Here is a 27,750-nt window from a genome sequence, read left to right on the forward strand (position 1 = left end):
AGAGATGCAAATTAGGAGGCATATTACCCTGAGGCCATGGTAAACAATAGTAGCCCTACTGGCAATTAACAATACAATGGTGAGCCAGAGCTTTCCGGTGCTCCCTGTTTTCAGGAGCTGGAGGCTGGCCCCAAAATATTCCATAACAGAATTATTTGGTCCCCCACAATACCTCTCTCTTAAATTAATAAAAAGAAACCTGTGTCTCTGCACTGGGACAGATGACTGCGCCTGTCTTGGGGGGGTCCCTTCAACCTACGAGGGGTGCCCCTCATGGAATCACGAATTCCGTGTTCTGTCTTAGGATTCCCTGAAAGCAAGGAAAACCGTACATCTTTGGCTGGAACCAGTCTCTGTAAAAAAAATAAGGTTAGTGGGGGATGGGCCATGGTATTTCAGCAAGAAACCTCCAGGAGAATAATAACACCTCAGCTCTCATGGCTGCAAACCTTCTCCTGCAGATGAAGACATGTAAAGGTTAAAATGGCCTTTTAAAATCTGCATGGCAATGCCTCTAGTGCCTCTGATACAGACCTTATTAAAGTTTGCTCCCTAAAACATACTTCTGTCCTAAGGCTTGTAAATTGCATGTTACATTCCTGTTAGAATGAACTCTGATTTCTAGTTTCTAATAACATTTGCATAACACATATAGCAGGATCACAGACATTAACAATTCCATCATGAACATACATTAGGGTGAGTTACAATACAATCAAAAGACAATAAGATATTCTCTTCATCTGTGGGATGTGAACAATTTCACAATTCTAAACCTTTTTTCTTTATTCCCTGCCTGGGACTCAATGCCCCTTGAAGCTTTTCTATTTCTTGCTCAAAGTCCAAAGTTCTAACATCAGGTTTGTAATACCAGTCTTTGAAAGTTAACTAAAAAGTCTTTTGTCCATGTCTTTGTTAGACCCCTGGAAAACTCAGGTATCCGGGGTCCCAGGCCACGACCACGGTCACCCCAATCACCAGGCAGATTCGAGAGCTTGCTGCAAACTGCATGAGGCTTTATTGTAATTTAACGAGCTAACCCCATGTTAGCTCGGGTCTTTCACCCACCCACCATGGCGGATGGCTAGCAAAGACGGCTCCTAGGGCCTCCCAAGAGATCTTATAGGACAGAGTAAGGGGAGTGTCTAGGGGTATGCACAGGCTCATGATTGGTGTGCCTCCAGGTTTGGAGGGCTTGCCCTGTGTTGATTGGTCAGCTGGTTGTTATGGCCCATAGGCCCTCCCAGGGTGGTTGCTATGCTCTCTACGTCATTGCTGTGCACTTATCCGTAAAGCACACCCAGAGTCATAAAGCATAGCGCCACCAGCTAACTTCTGATTGGTTCCTTGTCAGGAGACAGGCATCTGACTTTCTAGTGTCTAGGAGAAGGTCATAGAAGCACGTGTTCTGCCGTTAGGGCTGCCAAAAGGGAAGCTGGTCCCTTCAATTCCAGATGCCTGGCTCTGTCTCTCCTAGACCTTGGCTGTTCTGGCCTCTGGTTATGTCTGGTCTGGCCGTGCCTCCTCCTCCGGGAATTCTCCCTGCCTACTCTAGCGGAGAGCTCACTCCATTCAACCATCACAGCCCAACTCCTCTGCTCCATTTATATAGATCTCTCTTCTCAACCTTGAGTTGTTTTCTCCCTAAGGACTTGTACTATGGCCCCCTGTCATGCCAGGGGTTCCAATAACACTGAGATGGGTGGGAGGTGACAGCAGTGGGTGAAGAGGGAAAGGACATGACATTGTCCTGGTTAGCTTTAACTCTCCACTTGAGTTAGTCTAGAGCAGTGGCTCTCAGCCTTCCTAATGCTGTGACCCTTTAATACAGTTCCTCATGTTGTGGTTACCCCAACCATAAAGCTATTTTTGTTGATACTTTATAACTGTAATTTTGCTACTGTTATGAATCATGTTTTCTGATGATAGTAGGCGATCCCAGGGAAAAGGTCATTTGACCCTTAAAGGGGTCACGGCCCACAGGTTGAGAAACACTGGTCTAGAGTCATCTGTGAGGAGAGTTTCAATTAAGGATTTGCATAGCTCAGATTGGCCTGTGGGCTTGTCTGTGGAGGGGCTGTCTTGATTGTTATTGGATGTAGGTGGTCTTGAACTATGTAAGAAAATTATATGAATATAAACACATCTGCAAGCCCAATAGCAAGCTTCCTCCTCCTCCACAGTTCCTTCTGTACTTCCTTGGCTGTGAGTGAGTTCCCTGGCTTGCGGTAATGCTGTGTAAAATAGCATGCTAGCCTGCCTTCAAGTTCCTGCCCTGGATTCCCTCCATAATAGACTGTGACCCAGAAGCGTAAGCCAAATAAATCCTTCCCTCCTCCAAATTTCTTTTGGTCTGTGCATTTTATTACAGGAATGGAAAAGTAGCTACAACATGGGTGGTGAGCCTTTGGAAGAAAGAGCAGGACTGCTGAAATAAACCAGGGAAGGAAGGACTGGGCTAGGAAGCATGGCAGGGGAGACTAGATGCCCTCAGATCCCTACAGGCAGACCACCTGAATTCCTGTGTGCACCTGAGGCACTGAAAACTAATTGGATGATGTTGGGATAGCACAGGATGTTGATGGGAACTATCAAATTCATGCAGGTCATGAAACCCTGTGATAGGTGCCCATCAGCCTAGTCACCTCCTTCATGCCCTGCTCAAGTAGAGGGACCTGGAAAAAAAAAAAAAGACAGGGCAATCAGCTCCTGAGATGGCTCTTTTCAGGGATTGAGTTGGCTGTGCTAAGGGGTGTCCATGTAGTTCATGTCATGTGACTCTGTGTGTGTCTGTGATGGTGTTTCCAGAAGGCATTAGTATTTGCATTAGTGGACTGAGTGAGGAGACTGCCCTTGGCCATGCAGGCAACACTGGAACATGAAGTTTTCTGGCCCGGCTTGGTCCTGCCACTCTTCTCTGCTGCAAAGAAGCACACAGATGCTATATTAATATGAAGCTATTGGCTGTTTGCTTGGGTTTCTTATTTGCTAGCTCTGTCTTAATTAATAATTATCTGTCAATTAGTCTAAGTATTTCCATGTGATCTCCACAGAGAAAAGAGCAATTTCCTGTTTGTCCCTGCTTATATCCTGATTCTGCCCAGCTACATCTTTTCCTACCTGTCTGTACAGCCCTCCAGACCTCTATGATTAGCTAGTGGAAGTTTCTGCCCAGCTATGTCACTTCTTGGGATCACATGACGACTCGTCTCTGCCTATACTTTCCAGAATCCTCCTTGTCGTCTAGTCCTACCTATCATCCTGCCTGGCCAATCAGTGTTTTATTCATCAACCAATAAAACATAAATATATACAGAAGAACATTCTCCATTACAACACTCTCCAGTTCACTGAGGTTCCAGGTAGAACAATAGGCAGAGGGAGGGAAAATTCACTCTCACTTTCAGAGCTAGGACACTCAGCTTCTCCTGCCCTTGGACACTATAGTTTGAGCCATCGACATTTTACTCCCACATTTCATTTATAACTGACACTTCACCCTATCCTGGGGGCCTTGGCCTTTGTTCTGAGACTTAATTAAATTAGGTGTGGTCCTCTGGCTTGGCATTGTGGGATTTCTCAGTCATCACCATTGTAAAAGCTAATACTTAGATACCCACACACATTTGCATGTGTGTGTTTCTCTTCCTCCCTCCTTATTTCTCATTTACATACCTGTATGTTCTGTATAGAATCATATCCACACATGGATGTATGATAATTAGCTTTAATTGTAAACTTGATATGACCTAAAGTCACCTGGGAAGAGAAGCACAAGGCATGAGAAAGGACTGTCAGCTTTAGGGGAGATGTAACCACAACTAAAGACATGTGAAAAACCACCAGGAAGCTTACTATTTTCAAAGCCTATTAAAATATAATTTAGAAAAAAGAATTTGAATGGGGAGATACCGTCCATGGATACCTGTCTTAGTTAGGGCTTCTACTGCTGTGAAGAGACACAATGACCATGGCAACTCTCATAAGGAAAAACATTGAATTGGGGTGGCTTATATTTTCAGAGGTTTAGTCCATTATCATCACAGTGTGACATGGTGGAATGCAGGCAGACGTGGTGCTGGAGACAGCTGAGATTCCTACACCTTGACTTGGAGGCAACTAGAAGTGGTTTGTCTCACTGGGAGTAGTTTGAGCATAGGAGACCTCAAAGGTCACCCCCACAGTGACACACTTCCTCCAACAAAGCTATATACCTCCTCCAACAAAGCCACTCCTTTTAGGAGCCATTTTCTTTCAAACCACCACAGTATCCTTCTCTCTGAAGCCAGAGATTATTAAATTAAAATAGCCAGGTATAGGCTTCCTTCAAAACTTGTTGGTCATGGAGATACTTGAGTCCCCTAAAACGCTACAGAATAGTTCTACAGCTCCTAATTACCAACAGTAACTTGACGGTAAGACTCTATTACTGCAGACAATATACACTTTGGTCACAGGCATAGAGATATTAAGCTGTAACTGAGCTAGACTCTGCCTCGACACTGATTAGCTTTCATTGTACAAGAAGGTGCTGTGAAGACCTCTGGGAAAAGAAAATGCATAAAGTCATAGACAGCCAAGAACCCAGCAAGCAGCAACAAGGGCCTTCCGGGCAAGATGAACCACTGATCAACGGCAGCATAGTTGTGGGTGTAACCAACTGCTTTGTGATTAGATTGAAGCATCAAAGCCCATGTCTGGTCTGTAAGCTTAGGCAAGCCCATGATTGGGGCAGTTGTAGGTGCCAGGAGGAAAATCTCTGCTGTTCTTTTGTGTAGTCGTCATTCGCCAGACTGCACTCTAGTTGCTCAGAACTCATCAATGTAGATGGCAGTTAACATAGGGACTAGCAAATGGTCCAAGTGCCAAGCAGGAGTTATGGTGGAGTGTTTGGCCTTAAATGGGGTATCTATGTACATATTTGGCCTATTCCAAGGATTAGGGGACATTGAAGAAGAGATGATGGAAAGAATGTAAATGCCAAAAGATGAGGGAGTGTTCTGAAAAAAAGATGCCTTATGGACAAGACATGGGTATTATACTCATGAACTTACTATAGCTGTGGTTAGCTCCACAAAACTGACAGAAGTTTACTCGAAATTTCATCATGGATGAAGAGATACACATGAAGCATCACTCTTCCTTGAGGGACCATCAGTTAGTGGTTGCTTGGGGAGGGAGAGTCACTTTCATCAGTGGGGTAGACACAGATATGTTGGCCCATGTTCCAGTAAATGAACCCCCACCTATACATATATATGCAACTAAAGTTAAACAAACAACAATAAATGACATGAAAGTAGAAGGGGTCATACCAGGGGAAGGGTTTTTCAGGGTTTATCAGGCTAGGGAAAGAAGTGAGATAAAAGTAATGTGACATTAAAGACAACTAGAATTTATTTTACACATATTTGAGACTGTCAAAGAATAAATAAGTACATTCATAAAAACCTGTCATTGCTGTTAATTATACATGAAACTGTGTGTGTGTGTGTGTGTGTGTGTGTGTGTGTGTGTGTGTGTGTGTGTGTGCATGCCTTTGCTTCTGTTTCTTTCTAATACCCTTCCCCAGAGAGTTTATAGGTCCTTCCTGCAGCCTCTGGAGGTGACAGCCCTGTAAAGACCATACCTAGAATTCACAAAGATGGAATCAACCCCTGCCTCTTCCTTATTGGTCCCTCTCAGGGCCATGTTGGAGTTACATGAGTGTATTAAGGGTCCAATGTAAGAGCTGTGCTGTCTGCCTCAGAAGTGTCCACCTTGGCTTGAAAGGATGAATTTCTAGTAAATTCTAGCCCCAGGAAAGACACTGGAGAAATGTGTGGACTCCAGGCTTATCCCTAGGGTTTGTCACATGTACTTTTCTAACTGCATGTGACACACAATTCCAACAGTACAAAATGGTGCCAGCATTAGAGGCCACCTCAGATGCCAAGGGCACAGCCAAGGGACGCAGAGGGTGCTTCTAAACCTCCATGAGGCTGGCAGTTCCTACCCACAAGCAACTGCTGCCCACGAGACAGAGGATCCTGTGCGTAGTGAAAGGGGCTTGTGAGCATAATGTGAGCTCTGCTGTTCACAAATGAAGCCACGAGACCAAGTCCACCAAAGGAGAGAACAGACCTGAATCAGAGTCTAAGTGCGGGATAAAGGATGGGGCCAAGGAAATCTCATGGTAGGATGGGTAGATACTTTAACCCAGCTTGTTCAACAGGCCCCACTGGTCCATTTTAGAGAAGTGTCATATAAGGAAGATGTAGTAGTTTAAAAGAGAATGTCCCCCTTACATTTCAGTATCTGAACACCTAGTCCCCAGTAGGTGGCACTGTTTGGGGAGGTTTAGGTGACAAGCTCTTGTTAGAGGAAAAACATCACTGGGGGTGGACTTGAGATTGAAAAGACCCTTCAACTTCCACTGTGCTCTCTGCTTGGTGATTGTGGTTCACAAAGTGAGCCCTCAGCTTCCTGCTCCTGCTTCCACGCCTCCTGCTGCCACGCCTCCTCCTGCTCCCATGCCTCCCCACAGTGATGGACTTTTATTCCTCTGGAACACTGAGCCCAAAATAAACTTTTTCTTCTATAAGTTAACCCTGTCATGGCATTTTATCACAACCATAGGAAAGTAAATGATCCCAGAGGACATAGCCCAGGAAAGGAAGGTGCAGAGTCAGCTTGGGCCTCTCCTATAGCCTTTCTGTGACCTGGGTGTGTGTATTAAGTGAGGAAGGGACATCACAAATGCTTCCTGGAAGCCAGGCAGTGGTGGTGCATGCCTTTAATCCCAGCACTCGGGAGGCAGAGACAGGTGGATCTCTGTGAGTTCAAGACCAGCCTGGTCTACAAGAGCTAGTTCCAGTGCAGCCTCCAAAGCCACAGAGAAACCCTGTCTCGAAAAACCAAAACCTAAAGATGAATCACAGAAAGGAATGGAGCAACCAGGAAGCTGACCCTGGACTAGAGCTCCCCAAAAGGCTTAAACGGCAGATTTGCAGGAACACTCTGGGTCCTGACTCTGTGTGGCTCATACCTAGAGTCCCTCAGTATGTACCAGAGTCAGGAAAACAAGCTGGAATTGAATCCAGAGTAGACTTGGGGAGAAGGACAGGCATTGTGGGCTTGATGTAGAATACCCAAAGACCCCAGTCCATCCTATCTCCAACTCCCTGACCCTCGGAGGTTCCTGCACACTCATATCCCAGACTCCAGTCTGTCCTTCCACCAACTCTCTAATCCTGAAGAGGTGGCTGCACCTCATAACAACAGCCCAGGCCATCTTACCTCCAATCCTATGACCTCAGGAAGATCCACACATTCACATACCCAGACCCCAGGCCAACTTAGCAAGTCTATGACCCCTGGGAGGTCACTGTACACTCATATCCAGGCCTCAGTCTATTCTATTCCCAACTCTCTGACCCCTGGGAGATCCCTACACCCTCATACCTGACCCGTCCCTCGGGTCCAGTTATTCAGGGTTCCGAAGGGGGGCTGCCTGAAAGAGTCATGGGCGAGAGAAGGGAAGAAGACCAAGCGGCGCAAGAAAAGGACCAGGGTCCATCTGTGCAATGTCAAGGTCTCCGTTTATTAGGGCTTTAGAGTGGGCTTATATAGCCCTGCAACAAGGAAATTGGGTAAGGGGGGGGGGAATAACAGGAAGGAACATCTGGTGTATGCTGGAGCCGGAACATTCTTCTTATCAGCCGGAACATCTTATGGTCTTCCCCGGAACAGCGAACAGGAAAGCCCCTTTCTTGGAACAGAAGCAGATAGCAGTTCCGCTTGGCCAAACCGTGTCTAATTACAGGTTACAGGAGGCTCACAGAGCTGGTTTTAAGCCGAAAACTTAAAGGTCATTAAAAAGGCTTACAAAAGTGGGCTTTAAGCTGCACAGTTTTGGGCCCATGGCCCTTTACACATACCCAGACACCAGCCCATCTTACCCTCAACTCCTCAACCCTGGGAGGTCCATGTACCCTCATACCCAGAAATAAGCCCATCCCATCCCCAACTCCATGACCTTTGGAAGGTCCCTAGACTCTCATATATAGACACATACTGCTGTCACATTCATCATGCTCAGGTGACCCACAAACACAAATCCCCTTGGGTGGCTGAGGGAAACTAGGGCAGATGAGAAAGTGTGGGTTCCTGAGGTTCAAATGGAAAGGGATGTCTACAAAAAGGCCACATGGCAACTTGGGATGCAGGTGTCAGATCAGGAGGCAGCAGGATCCAAAGCGATGCAGGGAAAAAGCAGGGAAACAAGGTGTGGAGAGGATGACAAGGAGGCAGAAGACAAGCACAAAGAGAAAGCCTGGCTACTGCCCCAGACTGCCTCAATGACACTGAGGCTGCCAGGAGCTGTTGTCCAGAAACCACCACCACCAGAGCTGGCTGGAGCACTGTGGCCACCCTGTTTTAACCACCTGGGTCCCTAACGGCACCCCAGATGTGTGCTGAGCTCTTTCTAACCCAGGACAGTATCTTCCAGCACCCCTTTTCTAGCCTTTTTTGGGGGCAGTCTTTCCCACAGCTCCTCTCCCTCCTCAGTGGCCTCGTGGTTCCTGGACCCTGATCTGAAAGAGGTGATGGGACACTGGTGCGGCTGTGCCAACCAATCCCTCCCAGGCCTAGCTGCTTCCTCCCACCCTTGGCAGAAGACCAAGGAGAATGGGGTTAGGTCAGCTAGCTGCAGAGAGGAGTCAAGTCAGGGCCACACAGCACAGGAACCAGACTCTTAGCAGTTGGCCTCTCCCAGGTATTTGTGGAAAAGACCATGGAAGGGCAAAGGTGACTCTAAGTCCCACATTTATAGTCTCCCCGGCCCTTTCAAGGACAAAGTATATCTAGTATATATTAGCTTGGGACTTCAGGTGCCAGGAGACCAGGGGCAGGCCTGTCCCGTGAACTTCCTAGGAGCTCCTCTGAACATTGTCATGAAGGAAAGCCTACATGGTTTCTTGGTGCAGAACTTGGAGGTTCCAGAATGCCTGTCCACCAACTGCACATCAGGCAGAGGTCAAGTCCCACCTACAGTTAGCCCAGGGTCTTAGTGGGCAGCTTTCCCTTTGAATCTGTTCAAATATTGATTTCCCGGGTCAGATTGGTGAGATCAACAGCCCAGCTAGAAAGACATAGTTGAGGCTGGTTTGACTGTAGACTGGGGAAGGGGAGTAGGGAAGGCATGTAGGGATGAACCTGAGAGGTGACATTGACAGAGGAGGTCTAGAAGGGAAGGATAGAGCTGTTGGAAATACGGTAACAAATTAAAGGAACGAGTGAAAATGAAGGCTTTTGTAATATACAACCCTATAAAAAAGGCAAAATATGATGGCTGTATACTGATTTGGCACAAGTCAGTGGTTTTTGTTTGTTTATTGTTTCTTTTTATATGAATGGGTGTCTTTCCTGCATGTATGTCTGTGCACCACATGCCTGCAGTGCCCAGGAAGGCCAGAAGAGGGAGCCCAATCTCCCGGATGGTTGTGAGCCACATGTGGATGCTTGGAATAGTATCCCAGTTCTCTGCAAGAGCAGCAAATACTCTCAGCCTCTGAGCCATCTATCCAACCAAGACAGCAGTCGTTATAATCTCCTGATCACAAGAAATTCATTTTCTTTTTTTCTATAGTCTGGAACCTGTACCCCTCTCACACTTCCCATCTCATAGGCCTAAGACACAAAGCCTCATTCAATGAACCTCTTTCCCCATCCTAGGCTCCATCCGGAGAATTTTTCTAACCGGATTTCTGAGGCAAGCAGACACCAGACACCAACTAGGGGAAGGAGATCTAATCCTCCAGTAACTCTGATGAGCTCTAAGCACACTTCATATAGAAACGTGACTCAACAATCCATTTCTCTACAGAACCCTTGATTTTATTTTATTACCATTATTATCATTTCATTTCACTATGTTATTATGCTGTGGGTTAACCCTTCTGCATGCTGTGAACATGTTTGATTCTCACTGGCTAATAAAGAAGCTGATTTGGCCTATAGGGAGGCAGAATAAGACTAGGAGGGAAAGCCAAACTGAAAATACAGAGAAGAAGGGCAGAGTCAGAGAGGGGGATGCAAGCAGCTGCTGGGGAAGCAAGATGCTAGAGGACAGGTAAAGTCACGAGACAAGTGGCAAGATAAAGATGAATAGAAATGGGTTCATTTAAGTTGCAAGAACTAGTTAGTAATAAGCCTGAGCTATAGACAGACAATTATGCAATTAATATAAGCTCTTGTATGTTTATTTTGGACTGGACAGTCAGGACAAAAGAAAATCTCTGCTTCCGTTTACATTATTATATTTTTATCATCCTCATATTTTGGAGAATTCTTACTATAGTGAAATATAAGTATGTCAAATTGTCATATTCCTCCCACATAGTTGTTCTTAGTAAAATCTTTATATGAAGGATGGATGTCACTTTATAATATTCACTATTCTGTATAATTTTCATTTAAATTTTGAGAGGAACACTGTCTCAAGCCATGCCTCCCACATAGTAGGACTCATAGATGTGATTTCTGAACAAAGACCAGCACACAGATTGTTCGGTTCTTATCACTTCTACTCATTTTGATGTTTTCTCTTGTACAGATGGAAGGGCACATCAAGGTTTCGTGAATATTAAATAAGTTAAACTGAGCAAAGGACTAAAGCAACATGTCCTGTTACACAGCCAGCATAGAGCTTCTTTTCATCATTATTATTTTGTGACAGAATAAAGACAGTTTGGGTCCCTTTGCCACATTCCTCAGAAAACTACTTGTTTGTAAACATCCATTGTACATTTCCTGGCCCTTGGTAATCTTTTACTAAAGATGTGAGCATGTGGCTTTGTGGAGCCAGAAACTCCAAAAACCTGGCGTTTTCCATTCTCCAATGTGGGATCCTGCATACACAAGCCGGCCTCTCTGCACCTCATAGAAAGGACATATCTGTGAGGGTTGCTGGATGGTCACTGAATATGTGGTCTGCAAAAGCCAGACCCAGAAGCCAACTGTCCTACATAACCCCTCACAGCTGTCCCAGAAGCCAACTGATCTACATAGCCCCTCACAGCTGTCCCAGAAGCCAACTGTCCTACATAGCCCCTCAGAGACATGAGCAGAAGTTTGTCTCTGACAGAAATTTAGACTCTGCCCACTTAACAATCAACATAACCACCAGAATTCTACTTCTTGTCAATTTGACAATGGAACATACACACTTTAAAAATCACTTCTTGTCCTCATTGACCCATGGCCATCTCATAAAACAAGATGCCTTTAGTCTACCTTCAAAAGCTCCTGTGAAACATCAAGAAAACCAACAACCCAATTAAAAAATAAGGCATGAAACTGGACAAAGAGTTCTCAAAAGACAAAAGACAAATGGGTGAGAAACATGTGGGATGACCATAGAGGTCAGGAAATTAGTAAGAAGCCATGGGGGCAGGGTTTCCAGGAGAGAGAACTGAATAAATGGTACACAGTGTTAAAGGGAAACAATAATAAAAGAAGAGTTTAATAGGGGAGGTAGATGAGGAATATGGGGAGGGATAATTAACACTAAAGGCATCTCAAAAAAATCATATGGAAGCCTCCGACTACAGAAGTTTCCTAAAATACACACATATGTAATAGGTGTTAAAATGAGGTTACCCTGTAAACTGCCAACCATGCCCCTATCAGACACCCAAGGATAACAAATTAAAAGTGCAGCCCCAGGACTGGGTTACCTCTTTTGGAGTTGCTGGAAAGTGAGGTGACTAGCCACCTTGCAAACAGGACTATTTCATCATCACAACTTTAGTTAGGCGATTACAGGTTAAGCACTGTTGCCGGGCATTGGCTTTGTTCTCTAGGTGGGGAGAGCTGATCTCATTTTTACCAGATTTTATGAGACAGTCGTACCAGTGATTATTTCACATGTCAGAATATGAAAGAATATTCTTTTCCTATTTCGTTTACTTCTGTAATGGAATTTTGTGGACTGGAATAAGAAAAAACATTTGGAGTAAGAATAAAGGCGAGGGGAACAAATATGACTTCCAAAGGAGGACACTAAACATTTTAAAAATCTCTTTTGGAGTCCTGCTTTGCTGTTTTCTCCCTGGGTTAATTTTAATGTGGGACGGCAGGACTTCAGATGTGCTGAGCAAGGACTGCTGCACTAAGCTAATGAACTAGCCCTTGGAGTATAGTACGCCTGAAAGACATTCAAGCCTTAGGCTCCTTCCCACAGTGAACTCTCCCAACAGTCAGAGCAGCATTGCTCTGCTATTGATGTTGCACTGTGCCGAAAATCACCCAACATGGTCACCTTCTCCTCCTTGGGTTCCTTTCACGAGTGAAAATGGGCACAACACCACAATAATCAGACATACTACGTAAGAGCCAGTGCTAGCCCCATATGGTGTACCTAAGACTGCAGTCTTGGATGGCTGGAAGACTCAGGCGGAGTTTCCTCTAAGACCAGCAGTTTGAGAACGACCCAGGGCAACACTGCAGCATCATTTCAAAAACAAAGCAAAATGGTTACTTGTTGGATTTAATGCGCATAGTAACTGGAACCCACGGAATCAGAGTCCCCAGGTGAGAGAAGATGACATATGAGATTAGAACGGGGATCAAGGTGGTGTTCAGGGTTTGCCTCTGAGAATCTGAGTCTCAGTCTGGCCCTTCACCCTGATACCTCTTCTGCTCCGACACCTCCTCTTGACTCCCTATTGCCCAGAGTAGTGCTGCTTGGCTTGAGATTGAACCCTCATCACAGCGGTCTGTGATCATCCACAGGAAGTCTGGAATCTTTGGCTCAAATCAACCACCCTGGCCACTGGATGAATCCCTTACAGACCCTACTTGCAGGGTGACAGCATGGTTTGTGCTTTGCAATCTACAAAGGCAAACTCACGCCCATCTACCTATTAGGAAGTCCGGGGCAAAGCGGGTGGGTCACTGTGCACCGTTGATCAGCGGCTCCACCCGCAGCCACAGCCCTCCCTCTGCGCGCAGGATCAACTCCGGCTTCCGGCGGGGCTCCTTGTCAGGCAGGACGCGGAAACGCAGCAGTGTCAGCGCCAGCGCCACCTTCATCTCGTTCATGGCGAAAGTCTGTCCTATGCAGTTCCTGCGGGAGGGCGGGATGGGGACTCTGACTGCGCCGGGACCCAGCCAGGCACCCTAGGACCCAATATAGCCTAGTCCTCCGGGGCAACAGGGCAACCTGAGGGGCAAGTGAGGGATGCTAATATACCGGGGACTCCACTTAAGGCTTAACTTGTCCAGAGCTCAGGCCACAATACAAATCAGCGAGAGGACGACTCTCGGAGCATCCGTGGCCGCTCGTGGAACCTCCCATATGGGCTCTCAAAACCTGTGTTTTTGTTTTGTTTTGTTTTTACTCTGAATTGGAGGTGGGGGGAGGGTTCCAGAAACCTCGACCATCTCAGCCCCGCCTTTCCTCACCACCAGGCCCAGATCCCGTTCTATAATCCTGAGCTCGTTGGCCTCACCTGGGTCCCGCAGAGAAGGGAATAAAAGCCAGAGGTGACCTGCCCTGCATGTTCTCTGGATCAAAGCGGAAGGGGTCGTAGACCTGCAGAAGAGACCAGCCATGGTGAATGAGTGGCATCTACCCACACATCCAGAGACAAACAGGCTTGAGTGTGCTGGGAAAAGTGAGGTCTGATGTCCCGGGGCCACTGGGAGATGAAAAAGAATAGGGGGCACAGCGCACCTCAGGGTCCCGCCACACAGTTGGGTTGTGATGGGTTCCAAAAATATTGATGATGCAGATGACACCTGTTGGGGGTGGGGGGACAGGCAGGGTTAGCTTCGCTGCCTGATAAACTTGCTGTGTGCCCAGGACCCTTCTTCCCTGTTCTGTGGCTACCTTTAGGGATGACCCTGCCATCTGGGAGGGAAATGTCCTCGGTGCAGCAGCGGGAGGCCAGTGTGACCGGAGGGTGCAGCCGCAGACTCTCCTTGATGCACATGGTGAGGAAGGGCATCTGGGCCAGGTCGTCCCTGAGGAACAAGCCAGTTAACTAACCAGGAGCGAAACAGAGGCTGCCCGCCCCTGTGCTACCCACTTAACCTTTCCTCAGTAGTAAAATAATCCCAAGAAGAGCAAAGAATTAGGAAAGTGCTGGAGGGATTTAGCCAGGCATCTTTAGAGAGGTTTTGTTTGTTTGTCTGTTTTTGTTTTTTGAGAAAAACAATGTTCACACCTGCCATTTTAAAAACTCATCAAATTTACGTTAAAATGAGTATTTCTTATGGCAAAATCAAAATACAAAGAAGAAAGAAAAAGAATGAACCGATCGGCTCTGTTTGCTCTTCCTACTCTCTTCCCCTATTCACACAAAACCACTCTTCCCCTCACTCATCTTCTGTTGTTGTTGTTTGAAAGAGGGTTTCTCTGTAGCTCTGGCTGTCCTGGAACTCACTGTGTACACCAGGCTGGCCTCGGACTCACAGACATCTGCCTGCCTCTGCCTCCCCTTTCCCTCCTGTATATTTTTCTCCTCTCACCTTGTCTTCTCTCAGAGTTCTTTCTCCCATCCCTCCTCCCCTGCATCACCTTACCCCTTCTTTACCCCTCCAAACCCCCTTCTACATTCCTCTTTGTATTTTTCTCCTTCCCACGCCCCTCCTGCTCCCAGTCAACCACCCCCAACTCTACTGTCTTCCTCCTCCACCAGCCCACATCATCCTTGGGCTACCTCCCCATTCCCCATTCTCCCACAGATACTCAGTGGCTTTCCCAATGAAACATACCCTTCCCCTACACTTGTTTCTCTTACTCTCTATCCCATGCCTGCCTGTGTGTCCTAGGGATGCTGTGACCAAAGACTGCTCTCCCACCCAGCTGAGAGCTCCTGGAAGGCGGGTCTCTGGGTTGAGTCCTTAGCACACAGACTAAGCTGGGCACAAAATTAGAATGGAAAGGCACTGTGGGAGGGTTTAATGGCTGTGTATGCATGGATGAGTCACAGGTTCAAGACAACATAGACAAGATGTTTATCCCCAGACGTCCCCCTGTGAATCCCTGGCAAGAATAGCAAGGAAGTAATTAGGGAGCAGATGAACAACCCACCAGGAAGGGACAACATGGGAAAATGTTATTTAGGGCAGAAATGGGGGAGGGGAAGGGAAGTTCATTTGCTCAACACGTGCAAAGTAGCATCATCTGCCCTCACATAATGTTATTTTGTCAGTAATTCTCTTTGAAGTTCACATCTTTCTGTTCCCATGCATAAATCTTCTCCTTGCTGCTGAAGCAGATGCCTCAACCTCCAGCCAATAATAGTAGAATCATCTTAAGAGTTCCCTTCCTCACCTGGGAGACCAGGGGTGGGGGTGGGGGGCTCAGGAACAGGCTACCAGGATGCACTCACCATTCAATGTCCATAGATTCCCGGCCCTTAAAGAGCTCCTGCACCTCCTGCCGGCAGCGCTCCTGGTATTCAGGGTGCTTTGCTAGGTTGTACAGGATCCAGGAGAGCCCACTGGCTGTGGTGTCATGGCCTGAAGAGAGGACAGTTGGATTTGGGTTTCTGGGCTGTTTCAGCACCACTAAGTAGACAGCACTTAAGCAGTGAAGTCCTCAGGAGGGATAGGGAAAAGATAGAATATAAGGAATGGAGAGACGCAGATCCCTGAAACGTAGAGACTCCTACCCCTTCTCTGGTCTCACTCTGGGACTCTCACCCCTAAACATGAAGGTGTCAGCCTCAGCTCGGATGTCCTCATCTGACAACTCCTTTCCATCTTCATCCTGGAAACAAGACAAGGTCTTATATCACACCACTTCTGAAGGCTCCTGTGTCTAACACAAAACAATATCTAGAAATTCTTTTCCAACCAGATACACAAGACTTCCATACTCCTGCATTTCTCTTGGTCACTGAAAGGACTCTGGCTAGCTCAAGCATGGCAAGCATGGCTCTGGAAGGCCTTGTCCTTCTCCCTCTTCCTTGCTAATTAACCATTAGATTACATCCTTAAAGCTAACCACCAAAGTCTATTTCCTTATTTGGCCATTTCTTCCTTCTGAGGCTGACCACCAAGTTCCAGATATTGAAGTCTAGCAATCAAAAGCCCCTCACCTAATTACATGCTCAACTAAAATGAAACGCCTCACCCTAACATGGAGTTTCCCCTTGTACCTTCATAAACTTCCATTTTCCCACGTATCACATCTGTCTCCACTGTATCCAGAGTCATACACTCCCCAGCCCCCTTTCCCGTGTTCCTTTCCCCCTTCTCCCTCATCTTCTGTCTCCTGTCTTTGTCTCTCATCCCCTGCCCTCTGTCCCTCTGGGACAAATCAATCTTCTTGGTGTTGAGAACCTGGTCTTGGGGGTCCTGAGATGATATTTTCCCTTTCAGTCACCACCACCAGAGTCCCCACCACACGGGCATTGTTCTTGGCTCCCCTGCCTCTGTTTTTTTCTAGTTGAAGGAATCAAAGACCCATGGATATTTTCCACTTCTGTATGACGAGTGATGAGATGGCTCAATGGTTAAGAGCATCCTCACCCACATGGTGGCTTACAATCATCCATAACTTCAGTTCTAGAAGATTCAGTGCTCTCTCCTGCCCTCTGCTGGTACCAAGCACACATGTGGTACACATGCATATGCACAAGCAAACATTCATAGACATAAAACAAAAAAAAATCATTTTTTTAAGTCATGAGGGGCGGTGCAAGCATGTTGTGTCAGAAGTTGGGGCAGGCTGATCCATTTACCCAGCCCTGAAGACAAGCCTGGCAATGTAATAAGACACATCTCAAAAAAGCTACTTAAAGCCAAAAGGGCTGACATGCATCTGTAATCCCAGCACTGAGGAAGCTGAGGCAAGAGGAAGATGAGATTGAGGACAGCCTGACCTACACAGTGAGACCCTATCTGAAGAAAGAAAACAAAACAAAAACCCTGACTAATTAATTTTTAGAAGTGCCACTGCACCTCCTGAGAACCCACCTTGCTCAGCAGCAGCACATCGATGAAGTCCAGAGTCTTGGACTTGGACTTGGCCTTGATGACATCATCACCACCGTGACTGGGCAGAGTTCGACGCCGCTCCTGGATGACAGCATCGGTGAAGTCATGCACCAGGCGGCAGGCCTTATAGAAGCGCCTCCCATCAGGCGTGAGGCGGTAGAGCATGTCCAGGTGTAGAAGCAGCTGTTCGTTTCTTTTCACAACCAGGGCACTGAGCTCCAAGATGGCAGCGATATACTCACTGGGCTTCCTGTACAAGGAGAATGGGAAAGGCAGCAAGCATGCAACAGACCTAAAACCTGAGCTTCATTTCCAAGCAGAGGGTGGGAACTATTTCCCCACAGGATACTGAGTAGCCCAACTAATCTGGAAAAGATGGCAACACATGATAGACACGGCCCCTGAACACTCAGTCTCTTCTCTCTTTATTCCATTTCCATGAGCCTAAGCACTGCCCTAGGCATCCATAGCATAGTGTGGACACCAGACCCTTCTCTTTCCTCTTAGACAGGGGGGCTCTGCCTGCTCCCTAACATTGTCCACCCAGACAAGAACCCATCAATTCTTCTAGTTGGCCTATGGCCCATCCCTTGCACAATAACTCCATTTTCTTTTAAAGGGCAGTCACCATCTCCAGAGCTCATCATTGGTTTACTATGCTCATTCCTGGCAGGGCAGTTCTTTTAGACATAGCTTGCCAATTCTTTTGGTTAATACATCTATACCCTAGTCAAGGCCCTGGAAACCTCAACTGTGTTGCCAAGGCAGATGTGACCATTGAGGGAACAGGGTCAACGGGCTGAGAAATATCTAAGCAAACACAAAATGGAGTCAAAACAGGCTGGTATTATCTTAGTCATTTCACTTATGGGGTGCCTGTAAAGGGGTGTGAGAACCCCGGCATTTTCCTGTCTCTCTTTGCTTCCTAGCTGCCTGTGTTTCCTCCAACACATGCTCCTTCCATGATACAATTTTGGGCACAGACACAAAAGCAATGAAATCAAGTTACATTGAAACCATGAGCTAAAAAAAAAGTCTCCTCTATTTGGTAATCTTAGATATTTTGTTATAGAGACAGAGGTAATGAAGACCTTTTATGGTTTCCTAGAAGCCACAGCACGAAGTTCCACGCTCTCCTTGGCGTTTAATGTCTGTATGCTTTCACTATCATCTACTCTCCCAACCTCGTCCCGAGCTGCCTCAGGTTACATGCCCATGTCTCATCTGACTCTCTGTGCCTTTTTCTGAACAGTTTCACCCCATGGGAGGGGCTACTCCTTCCGGGGGCGGGGGGGGGGGGAGCTTGGTTCACTGTCAGTTCCAAGCCACTTCCTCCATTTAGTGGCTGCTCTGGCCAGCCTTCCCACCTCCGCCTGTTGCCTTGATTCTACAGACCAGGTTCCAAGGCCCAGAGTTGGAACTCACTCCTGACAGTTGCTGTTGAAGCTGAAGACACATTTCTGCAAAGTGTCCAAGGTCATGAGGCTGATGTGTTCAAACATGTCCAGGTGGGTGCTACCCCCTGAGGTCAGGCGCTGCCACTTGGCCTTGGTAGAAAAAGAGACTGTGACATTGTTCGGTCTTGGCTCCCTGGAGACTCTGCCCAACCCTAACCACTATAATGGACACCCTCAAACCAGCCTTCTGGAATCTCCACCCCAGAAATCCCCACCTCGGAGATCACCCAAACTGAGTAATTGTGGAAGTTGTTACTACAGGAGATGAAGACCCAAGACTGGCTCAGGAGTTCTGAGTTCAAGTCCAAGCTCTGATTCCCATGTTCGGTGCTCCCTCAGTCAGTCCATTTCCCTCTTCTAGTTCTTATCTGTCACATCTTTAGGAACAGCTAAGCTCATCTGATTTGGTGTCTGCGAAACTGAAAGGAAACCGTGTGCCACCATTTTTAGTGCCCTTCCTGCAGTATAGCCCTTCAGAGTCAATACCGTGAACTAGACCTGTCTGCAGTCCCTTACCACACCCAGCTTCAGACCCCATCTGGGTACCAGGCGCTCACATGCATGATGTTGGTGCTGTCGTTGAAAATCTTCACATAGGGCTTCAGGATGTTGAAATGGAAGGCGGGTGTCAGCATGCTACGGTGGCGGCTCCACTTGTCACCAGCACTCAACAAGAGCCCGTCCCCTGAGAGGGTGAGCATTGGTAATGGGCAAAGATGGCACCTTTCTCTGGGCCCCAGGGCTGTCCCCAGTCATCTCACCTACAGGGACTCACCCAGCCAGGGTTTCAGGAAGCTGTAGAGGTTGTCATCCTTTGGGGCAACCGCAGCTGACATAAAGACAGATGATCAGCAACCAGGAAAACACAGGGGATGAACTTGGGAAGAATGTGGTCCCCTCATCAGGAGTGTGCATGTCCACCTCAACCAGCATGACAAGATTGGGGAGAGGGACAGAGGTGGCAGGGAGTAGGGGAGAGGTAATTGGGAAGCAGATCAAGCTTTAGGAGGAGGCAGGACATGATAACACAGCACAGCCTTCTGGACACCTTTACATAGACCTAGCACACCCAGCCAGCCAGCACTTTCTGTCATCTCCTGAAATACACATGCGACACAGATGCGCTTTGTCATAACATGTGCTAACATGGCTAAAACACACAGAATCTTCCCTGACATGACCACACCTAATGTAACATAGACAGAGAAAGTATGACGAATCTCAGTGTGGCCCAGAAATTATCTTAAAATGGTCCCTGTAGGGTGTAGGGAGACTGCCGATTTGGCAGTGTGCCTGCCATGCAAGTATGGTGACTGAGTGCTATCCACAGCTTCCACAGAAAAGGTTGAATGTGGTGGCACCACAGCATCCACAGAAGAAGTTGAGTGTGATGGCATGCCCTGTTAATCCCAGTCCTGGGGAGGCCAAATCCAAGTCAATCTCTGGCTATCCAGCCCAGCCTAATGAGGGAGCCCCAAGACCCAAAACAAGATGTGTGGGCCGGGCGTTGGTGGTGCATACCTTTAATCCCAGCACTCGGGAGGCAGAGGCAGGCGGATCTCTTGGAGTTCGAGGCCAGCCAGGTCTCCAGAGCGAGTGCCAGGACAGGCTCCAAAGCTACACAGAGAAACCCTATCTCGAAAAACCAAAAAAAAAAAAAAAAAAAAAAAAACCAACCCCTCCCCCCCAAAAAAACCAAGATGTGTGGTTCATGAAGAATGACACCCAATGATGGCCTCTTGCATCCACACACATGGTCACACAAATGCATGTGCTCTCTCGCAAACACACACTCATATCTGTATGTAGATTTAAAACCTAACAGTCCCATTGACTTCTCAGATGTGTACCAGGTGTGATCCAACTGAGCATCAGACACAAATCTACACTAAGATCTGCCTCACACAAATCTCAAATCATGTCTCAGTGGAACTCTGGATGACAGACATCAGGCAACCCTAAACATGCTCAAAATGTTATCAGAAAGAGAAAAATATGATCCCCAACAACTGCTCGAACAACCACAAAGAACCCGACTTGCCTATGGCCGTGCCCTTTAGGCATCTCAGATAGGGCCACCTTCACATGATCCCAGGTTTGTGCCATGTTTAGCTAGGGACAACACACACCAGCTGTTATGGTTTGAATGTGTTGTAAAGTTGGCTCCTCAATTGTGGCTCTGTTTTCAAAGATTCTGGAGACTGTAGGACATGGGACCTAACTGGAGGGACTTGAGCAATTACCTGGGACTGTATCTTTTCTTTTTCCCCTTTCTCTTTCTCACCTCCCCTGTTTCCCCCCCTTCCTTCTTCCCTTTCCCCTCCCCAATCTGGCCAGCATGTTGTAAGCTGTTATATGTCACCACAAAAGACTTTGAAACCATTAGCCAAAATGTCATTCCTCACTTAAATTGTTTGTGTCAGATACTGTGTCTCAGCCTGCCTCAGGTCACCTGACCAATTGGAGACAGCAAAGATGCCTCATCAGTGGGCAAGCTGGGGCCAGTGCACTGCCCACCTGGAGCAGAGAGGAAGAACTTCACAAAAGCAGGAAGATGCTAGGCCGACAATGCACGCCTTTAATCCCAGCACTCGGGAGGCAGAGGTAGGTGGATCTCTGTGAATTCAAATCTATCCTGGTCTACAAAAGCAAGTTCTAGGACTGGCAGGACTTTTACACAGAGAAACCTGGTCTCAGAAAACCAAAGGGGAAAAGAGTTTGTCCTGTGGCTCAGGCCAGGAAATTAAAATTAATTACAATCCCAGAATTCCTGGGATCTCCAGGAGAAAGGCAAGCTGCCCCATGGAAGTGAATGTCTGAGACTCGTCACTTGGACCTTGATGAAGAGGCTTTGGTGAAAAGGGAAATGGACTACAGGAAGGTAAAACCTGAGGACACGGAGTCTAATGTCATTGCTTGAAAGCTGGATCCAGCCATGCCTGAAGACCATCCTCCCAGCTCTTAATAGTCTATAGATTCCCTTTATTTCCTTCAACCAAACCAGGTGAGATTTTTACTACTCGCACATGACACAGACCTAGCCATGCAGAGAGTGCCGGGTGCCTGCTTGGCAGATGTTAGAGCCACGGTCACTATGGAACTCTTCCCCGTCTCTCTGCAGCCTGCCTTGTACCAGTATGATAATGCCAAGGGGCAGGGTAAATGGGCCAGGCTGGAGTATAATCTCTTAAGGGGGATTCTAGGCCTGGTTGTTGAGCAACGACCATATGCTGGGCAAAGCACAGGAAGAGAAAAAATATAGAAATAGCAGCTGGATCACAATTAGCATAAGTGGTCTCATTGCTGAGCCTGGGGATGGGATGGGCTGCAGTCATACATAGGCCCACATAGCCTGGCCCTACTTAAACATTCCTACCATCAGCATAGGCTTGTTTTCATTCCAGATGCCTAGCTCTGTCTCTCCTAGACCTTCACTGGTCTGGCCTATGATCGTGTCTGGTCCTGTGATGTCTCCTCCTCCAGGAAAGCCTCCCTACCTGCCCTAGCAGAGATCTCACTTCTCCATTCTGCCATTCCCCATCCTCCTAAGGGCCATTCCTGATCACAGGTGGTTGGAGGGTCCTTGTCAGGACCCAGCTCTTCAAGATTGGGTTCCTCTAGGACAGAGCCTTGTTTGTGGTCTTCTGGCATCCCAAGGGTACCAAGAATGCCAGGACCAGGTGGGGAGGAAGAAATGACAACAGTGGAGGAAGAAGAGACTGGTATGGGGATGGCAAGCACATGAAAGAGCAGAAAGGCTGAGAGAGACAACAAAAGGAAAGATGGGGCCACCACAGGGTCTGCACTCAGAGCATGGGAGTCAGGACTGGACATTCTCAGATTCCCACAGCCACACCACCACTGGCTCCTATGGGTACCTGAGGCGCTGACGACAGACCGGATGATGTCAGGGTGACACAGATGGATGAGGGGAACCACTGGGCCTAACCAGGTCATGAAGCCCTGTGGGTAGGTGGCCACCCGCATGGTCATCTCCTTCATGCCTTCTTCCGTGGGAGGAGACTGGGAAAAACAAAGACATGGGCAATCCCTCTGAGATGGCTCTTTTCAGGGATCAGATTGTCTGGGTGAAGAGATGCCCACAGAAGAGGAGACAACCTGACTTCTGGCTGTATCTGTGATGGGGTTTCCACAACACGTTAGTATTCACATTAGCAGACTGTGTCACGATGACCCACCATCCACCATGTGGAAGCCCCATCCAAACCATCGAGGATCCAAAGGAAGGGAAAGAGAGGAAGAGAAAATTCACTCTTGCTTCCAAAGCTGAGACACCCAGCTTCTCTTGCTCTCAGATTTCAAAATTCAGGTCCTTGACCTTCGGACTTCAGCATTTATATCTGACACTCCACACTCGGCCTTTGTTCTAAGACTGCACTGCTACAGCACCAGCTGCCTAGTCTTCCAATTTGCATGTGGCATTAGGGGATTTCTCAATCTCCATTATTAGTTAAGCACCTACTCTATCTATCTATCTATCTATCTATCTATCTATCTATCTATCTATCTATCATCTATTTATCATCCATCACCTGGCTATCTAGCATCTATCTATGGCTCCTTACTCATTCTCAGCTGCATACCTTCACATGCTGTAAGTGTGTGTGTGCATATTTTTATTACATAACTATGCATAGAATTATGCTACATAATGGTTTTTAATGACTTATTTACTTTATGTGCATCAATGTTTTGCCTGCATGTATGTCTGTGTGAGGGGGTCAGATCCCCTGGAGCTGGAGATACAGATGAATGTGAGCAGCCATGTGGGTACTGGGAATTGAACCTGGGTCCTTTGGAAGAGTATCCAGTGTTTTAACCACTGAGCCATCTCCCCAGACCACATAATGATTTTTTTTAATCAACAACAGACTGTAAATACTACCTTGATCACATAAAATTATAACAGACCTGAGGATTATCTATCTATGGCTTACAATTTTGGCTATTATTCTTGTGATTGGATACATGCAGCTAAGTAAATGCCATTATCTAAAACTTGTCTGCAGTCTTCTCACGACGTACCACGACGTACAGTTTGTATGCTGTGAACAGTAAGTGATCTCTCACAGCCGGGTTATGCAGTAGGCTCCGCCATGATAGTTTGACTAAGTGTACTCTATAGTGGTAGTAAAAGGACAAAATCACCCAGCGATGAATTTTTTAAAAATTTTTAAAAATTTTAAAATGTGTCCCTGTGACTAACTGGACATGTGCAGCTGTACATGAGTGTGTGCGCGTGTGCGTGTGCGTGTGCACTTGTGTGGGGTGTGTTTGTGTGTGCATGCCCTCTTCTGTGTTTCTGGAAAGCACTAATGAATGCACTTCCTCAGCACCTTGAGCAGGTTCCTCCTGGAGCTCTTGGAGGTGACACAGTCTCTGCAGTGAATGAGTGTCTGGATGTTGCAGGATGGAGGAAGAGATCCCTGCTTCTTGTTGTGTCCCTATCAGTCATGTCTCAGCACCAAGCTGCATCTTATGGTCAATAAAAAGGTTATGCCGTCACACTGTCTGCCTCAGAGAAACCCCCTTCTCCTTGAGAAGATTAATTTCTCAGTTGGAATCCATTCCAGCCCCAGGAGAAGCCTCAAGGAACGGTCCTGTTAGGGGCATATGTGAACTACGCTGTGGCCTCCGGGTTTATCCCCAAGGATTCCCTCACATGAACTTCTACCAGCATACATCTTCAGTCCCAACTATGTAGAATGGTTCAGCACCAGAGCCTCTAAAGGTGGCACAGGATCAACAGACCCCAGAACAGCAGAAGGGACTTCCAAATCTCCATGAGGGTGGCAGCTTACCTAATAAGCAACCACTCCCACAGGGTGGAGGATCCTGTGCATGGATGCAAGGAGTTGTGTGCATGATACAAGCTCTGCTAGCTGTAAATGAAGCAACTGAGACCAAGTCAACCCATGGAGTTGTCCAACCTATGTCGAAGTCCAAGAGTTGGGTAAAGTTTAGGGCCAGGGAAGGGCCGTAGAAAGATAAGCATGCTGTAATTTAAGAAAAGCAGCACTTGAGAGAAAGACACAGGGCAACAGGGTTTAGACAGAGGGGTTTTTTTTTTATTAGAGGAAAGGATCATAAAAAAGGGAAAGGAGATTGGGGGAGACCAGCCTCCAGAGATGGGAGCAGCAGGAGAAAGGAAAGAGGGGTGAGGGGGCAGACAGAGAGAGGGAGAGGGAGAGAGAGAGGGGGGGAGGATGAGAGGTGGGCAGAGCCCTTTTAAAAAGGGAACATACTGAATGTGCACAGGAGGTGCTCTTAGTGGCTGCAGCTGAGGGCTATCCTGTCAGAACCCCAAGGACAGGCCAGTACTGATGCCTGAATACTAGATTAGAGTGGAATAGGCCTCAGTGATCCGTTGTAGTGGAAAAGAACAATTGAAGGAAGACACGATCCAGGAGGTGAGGAATCAGAACAGAGCCCTCCTGTGGCCCAGCTATACCCTGGGTATATTGGGAGAGGCATAAAAGTCCCTTCTGGAATGAAATAGAAACCCAAAGAAGGACTAACAGAAAGAAATGGACCAGACAGGAAGCTGATTGAACCAGGGCCCCGTGGAAGGCCTAAGCAGTGGACAGTGTATGAACGTGAGGGGTTCTGGCTCTGTGTAACCCATGTTGGGAGCCCTTCAATATGTCCTACATGGGAAAACAGGCTAGAAATAAACCCAGACTAGACTCGGGATGGAGAACAGGTAGTGTGGGCTACATGGCAACCATTGCTGTTGCTTGACAAAGTTCCAGCTTTTCCACATTGCAGACCACACTCTCCAGCTCCTTTTTCCTTTCATCTTTAATGACTCTCAATATTAATGCCTTGCTCTTTGGGAAATGTTGTGTGGGCTTTGGTAAAGGATTAAGTATGTACAATAGTAGCCTCTCTAAACAAAATAATTCCTTGGGGAAAAAAATCCCTGCCACCATGGAACCAGGAATCCCATCGTGCCCTCCTAATTAGATCAAGAACAAGAAAGTTAGAGATTTACTAGACACACCTGATCCCAAGGATGAAATGTCTACAGTTCAGATCCAGAGCCTGAGGGCAAGAGTTCAGTTAATAAATACAGAGAAATCAGAATGGCATCATATAATAGAAAAACACTAAGTTACCAAGATCTTCCCTTTTGGGGGTGTTACGAGGGAACAGGCCCATACAACAAGACTAAGAAACTGTAGTATAGTGTCTGCTCCCCAGAGGAAGTCCTTTACCCAAGGTCAGGCATTTGGATAAGGTTCTCCATTCCCTGGGGGCTTGAGGAAAGTTCCTGCTGCTAAAGCAGTCGTTCTCCTGTGGCCCCTTCATTAATGTGACTGCTGCCTATAGTCAAGGTCAATGTTTAGATTCTCGATCCCTGATCTCAAGCCACACCCCGGCTCATGTGCCCCTTGTCTCCCATTTAGTCCTATGTGTAACTATAGAATATAAAAGGTGTATTCTTTTTTTTTTTTTCAATTAAACGCTGCTAGCCAGGCAGTGGTGCTGCAAGCCTTTAATCCTAGCACTCAGGAAGCAAAGGTAGGTGGATCTCTGTGAGTTCTAGACCAGCCTGGTCTACGAGAGCTAGTACCAGGACAGCCTCCAAAGCCACAGAGAGACCCTGTATCAGAAAACACCCCCAAAAAGAAAATGCTGCTGGCAGCCATCCCTATTCCACCTCAGATCCTGCCCCCACCCACAATATTCAACCTCAGATCCTGCCTCCCCTCCGCCCCCTCCCCCAACACACACACACACACACACACACACACACACACACACACACACACACACACACACACACAACACATCCTCCTTGGTGTAAGGCTTCAGGCATTATGATGGCCTTCCCCTGTCACCTGGCAGAATGCACTCAGGCAGTACCCTGGTCAGCCCAGGGTTCCATGGCTGCATAGTCTGCACGCAAGTGCAAAGGACCCCTTTAAAAAGAAAGACCCCCCCCCCGCCCACTTATGGTCTTTCGCGCTCTCTTTTCCTCTCTCTTTTCCACTGTTCCCCTGGGGCAGACAGGACTTTTCCTGTCTCCCTCTTCTCTTCTGTCCTCTCTCTGTCTCTGTGTCTCTTTACCTCTTTTCTCTTTCCTTCCCTCCCTCCCGTCTCTAATAAAACTTCTCACTTAAGCTCTGTCTGCCTGGCTTGTTTGTCTCCTGCCTCGGTCACCCTGGCCTGCCATGGAATCCGCCAAGCTTCACCACGCACTTCATTCATAACATTTGGAAGCTGAGCATCCTCTCCCAAGCAGGTCTCTAGCAAGCAGGGATGTAAGAAAAGGTGTGAAAGGGAGCACACAAAGGCCCCAATCCATTCTACCCTAATTCCCTGATCTGTGGGCGAAATCTATGCACCCTCAAAACCCCAGCTCCTAGCCCACGCCAATCCCTGACTTTGTCCATGTGCCCTCATACCCAGTGCGGCCATTCTACTACCAAATCCTTGACCACTGAGAGGTCCCTGCACCCTCATACCCCTGACCCATCCTGTTGCCACACTCACCGTGCCCAAATGACCCCAAAACCAATTTCTCTTGGGTGGCTGAGGGAAACCTCGGAGACGACGACACTTTTCATACAAAGTGAAGATCCAGATGAGGCAGCGGGCCAAGAGCCAGGATGCCCCAATCAAGACAAAGAGAAGCCATGGTGCGGCTGACATGGGCCCCAGTCCCAGCCAGGAGAGATCCAGATGTTGCATCTTACAAGATAGATGGCAGAATGTGAGTTCCTGAATTTCAGGGAATCAATGGGGGCATCCTATAACTGGACGGGGTGGAGACTGTGAATTTGACTGTGTCAAATCAGGTGGTGGCAGAGACCCGGGGCAGGAGAGAGGCAGTAAAATGGAGAGTAGGACAAGACACAGATGGCAAAGGACAAAAGGGAGAGGGGAGTCTGAATAGTGTCCCAGACTGCATGAATGATACTAAGATTTGTAGGAGCCATTACCCCAGAAGCCACCATATTTTCAGGGCCAGCCGGATCACTGTGACCACCCTGCTTTAGCCACCTGGCTCCCAAACAACACCACCTGGCTCCCAAACACCACTACCACATGGGTAAATCTCTGTCTAACCCAGAACAGCTTCTGTCAGCCCCAGCTCCCCAGCCCATCACCTTCTCTCAGGAGCAGTGTTTGTCCCACAGTTCCTCTCTCTTCTGGGGCCTCTTTGTCTTTGGCTTATTACCTAAAGGAAATTATGGGAGGCTGGGCTCATTTGTGCCAGCCACTCCTTCCCAGCCCTGACTGTTGCTTCCTGGCCTGGGCAGGAGGCCAA

The 27,750-nt window shown here is 47.4% G+C and overlaps 1 protein-coding gene across 3 annotated transcripts in view; it reads right to left on the reverse strand.

Annotated features, from left to right (window-relative positions):
• LOC100773614 (cytochrome P450 4F2) overlaps positions 1-27,228 on the reverse strand; it is a 53,905-nt gene extending 26,677 nt beyond the window's left edge. Inside the window, exons 1-12 of one of the 3 annotated variants that reach the window (XM_027419524.2) lie at positions 26,973-27,228; positions 22,331-22,475; positions 19,228-19,281; positions 19,010-19,137; positions 18,421-18,542; positions 16,975-17,245; positions 15,697-15,763; positions 15,384-15,513; positions 13,877-14,010; positions 13,721-13,785; positions 13,497-13,579; positions 12,937-13,111 (exon numbers count right to left, since the gene is read on the reverse strand). In XM_027419524.2, coding sequence (XP_027275325.1) covers positions 12,937-13,111; positions 13,497-13,579; positions 13,721-13,785; positions 13,877-14,010; positions 15,384-15,513; positions 15,697-15,763; positions 16,975-17,245; positions 18,421-18,542; positions 19,010-19,137; positions 19,228-19,281; positions 22,331-22,475; positions 26,973-27,170 — 1,572 coding nt within the window. In that variant the 5' untranslated portion in view covers positions 27,171-27,228. Of the gene's footprint in view, positions 1-12,936; positions 13,112-13,496; positions 13,580-13,720; positions 13,786-13,876; positions 14,011-15,382; positions 15,514-15,696; positions 15,764-16,974; positions 17,246-18,420; positions 18,543-19,009; positions 19,138-19,227; positions 19,282-22,330; positions 22,476-26,972 lie in introns of those variants that run through there. The other 2 variants (XM_035445587.1, XM_035445586.1) reach the window with 2 other exon arrangements.
• Between the last annotated feature and the right edge of the window lie 522 nt (positions 27,229-27,750).

Source organism: Cricetulus griseus, chromosome 5, assembly GCF_003668045.3.
Source record: "Cricetulus griseus strain 17A/GY chromosome 5, alternate assembly CriGri-PICRH-1.0, whole genome shotgun sequence".
Lineage (NCBI taxonomy): Eukaryota > Metazoa > Chordata > Mammalia > Rodentia > Cricetidae > Cricetulus > Cricetulus griseus.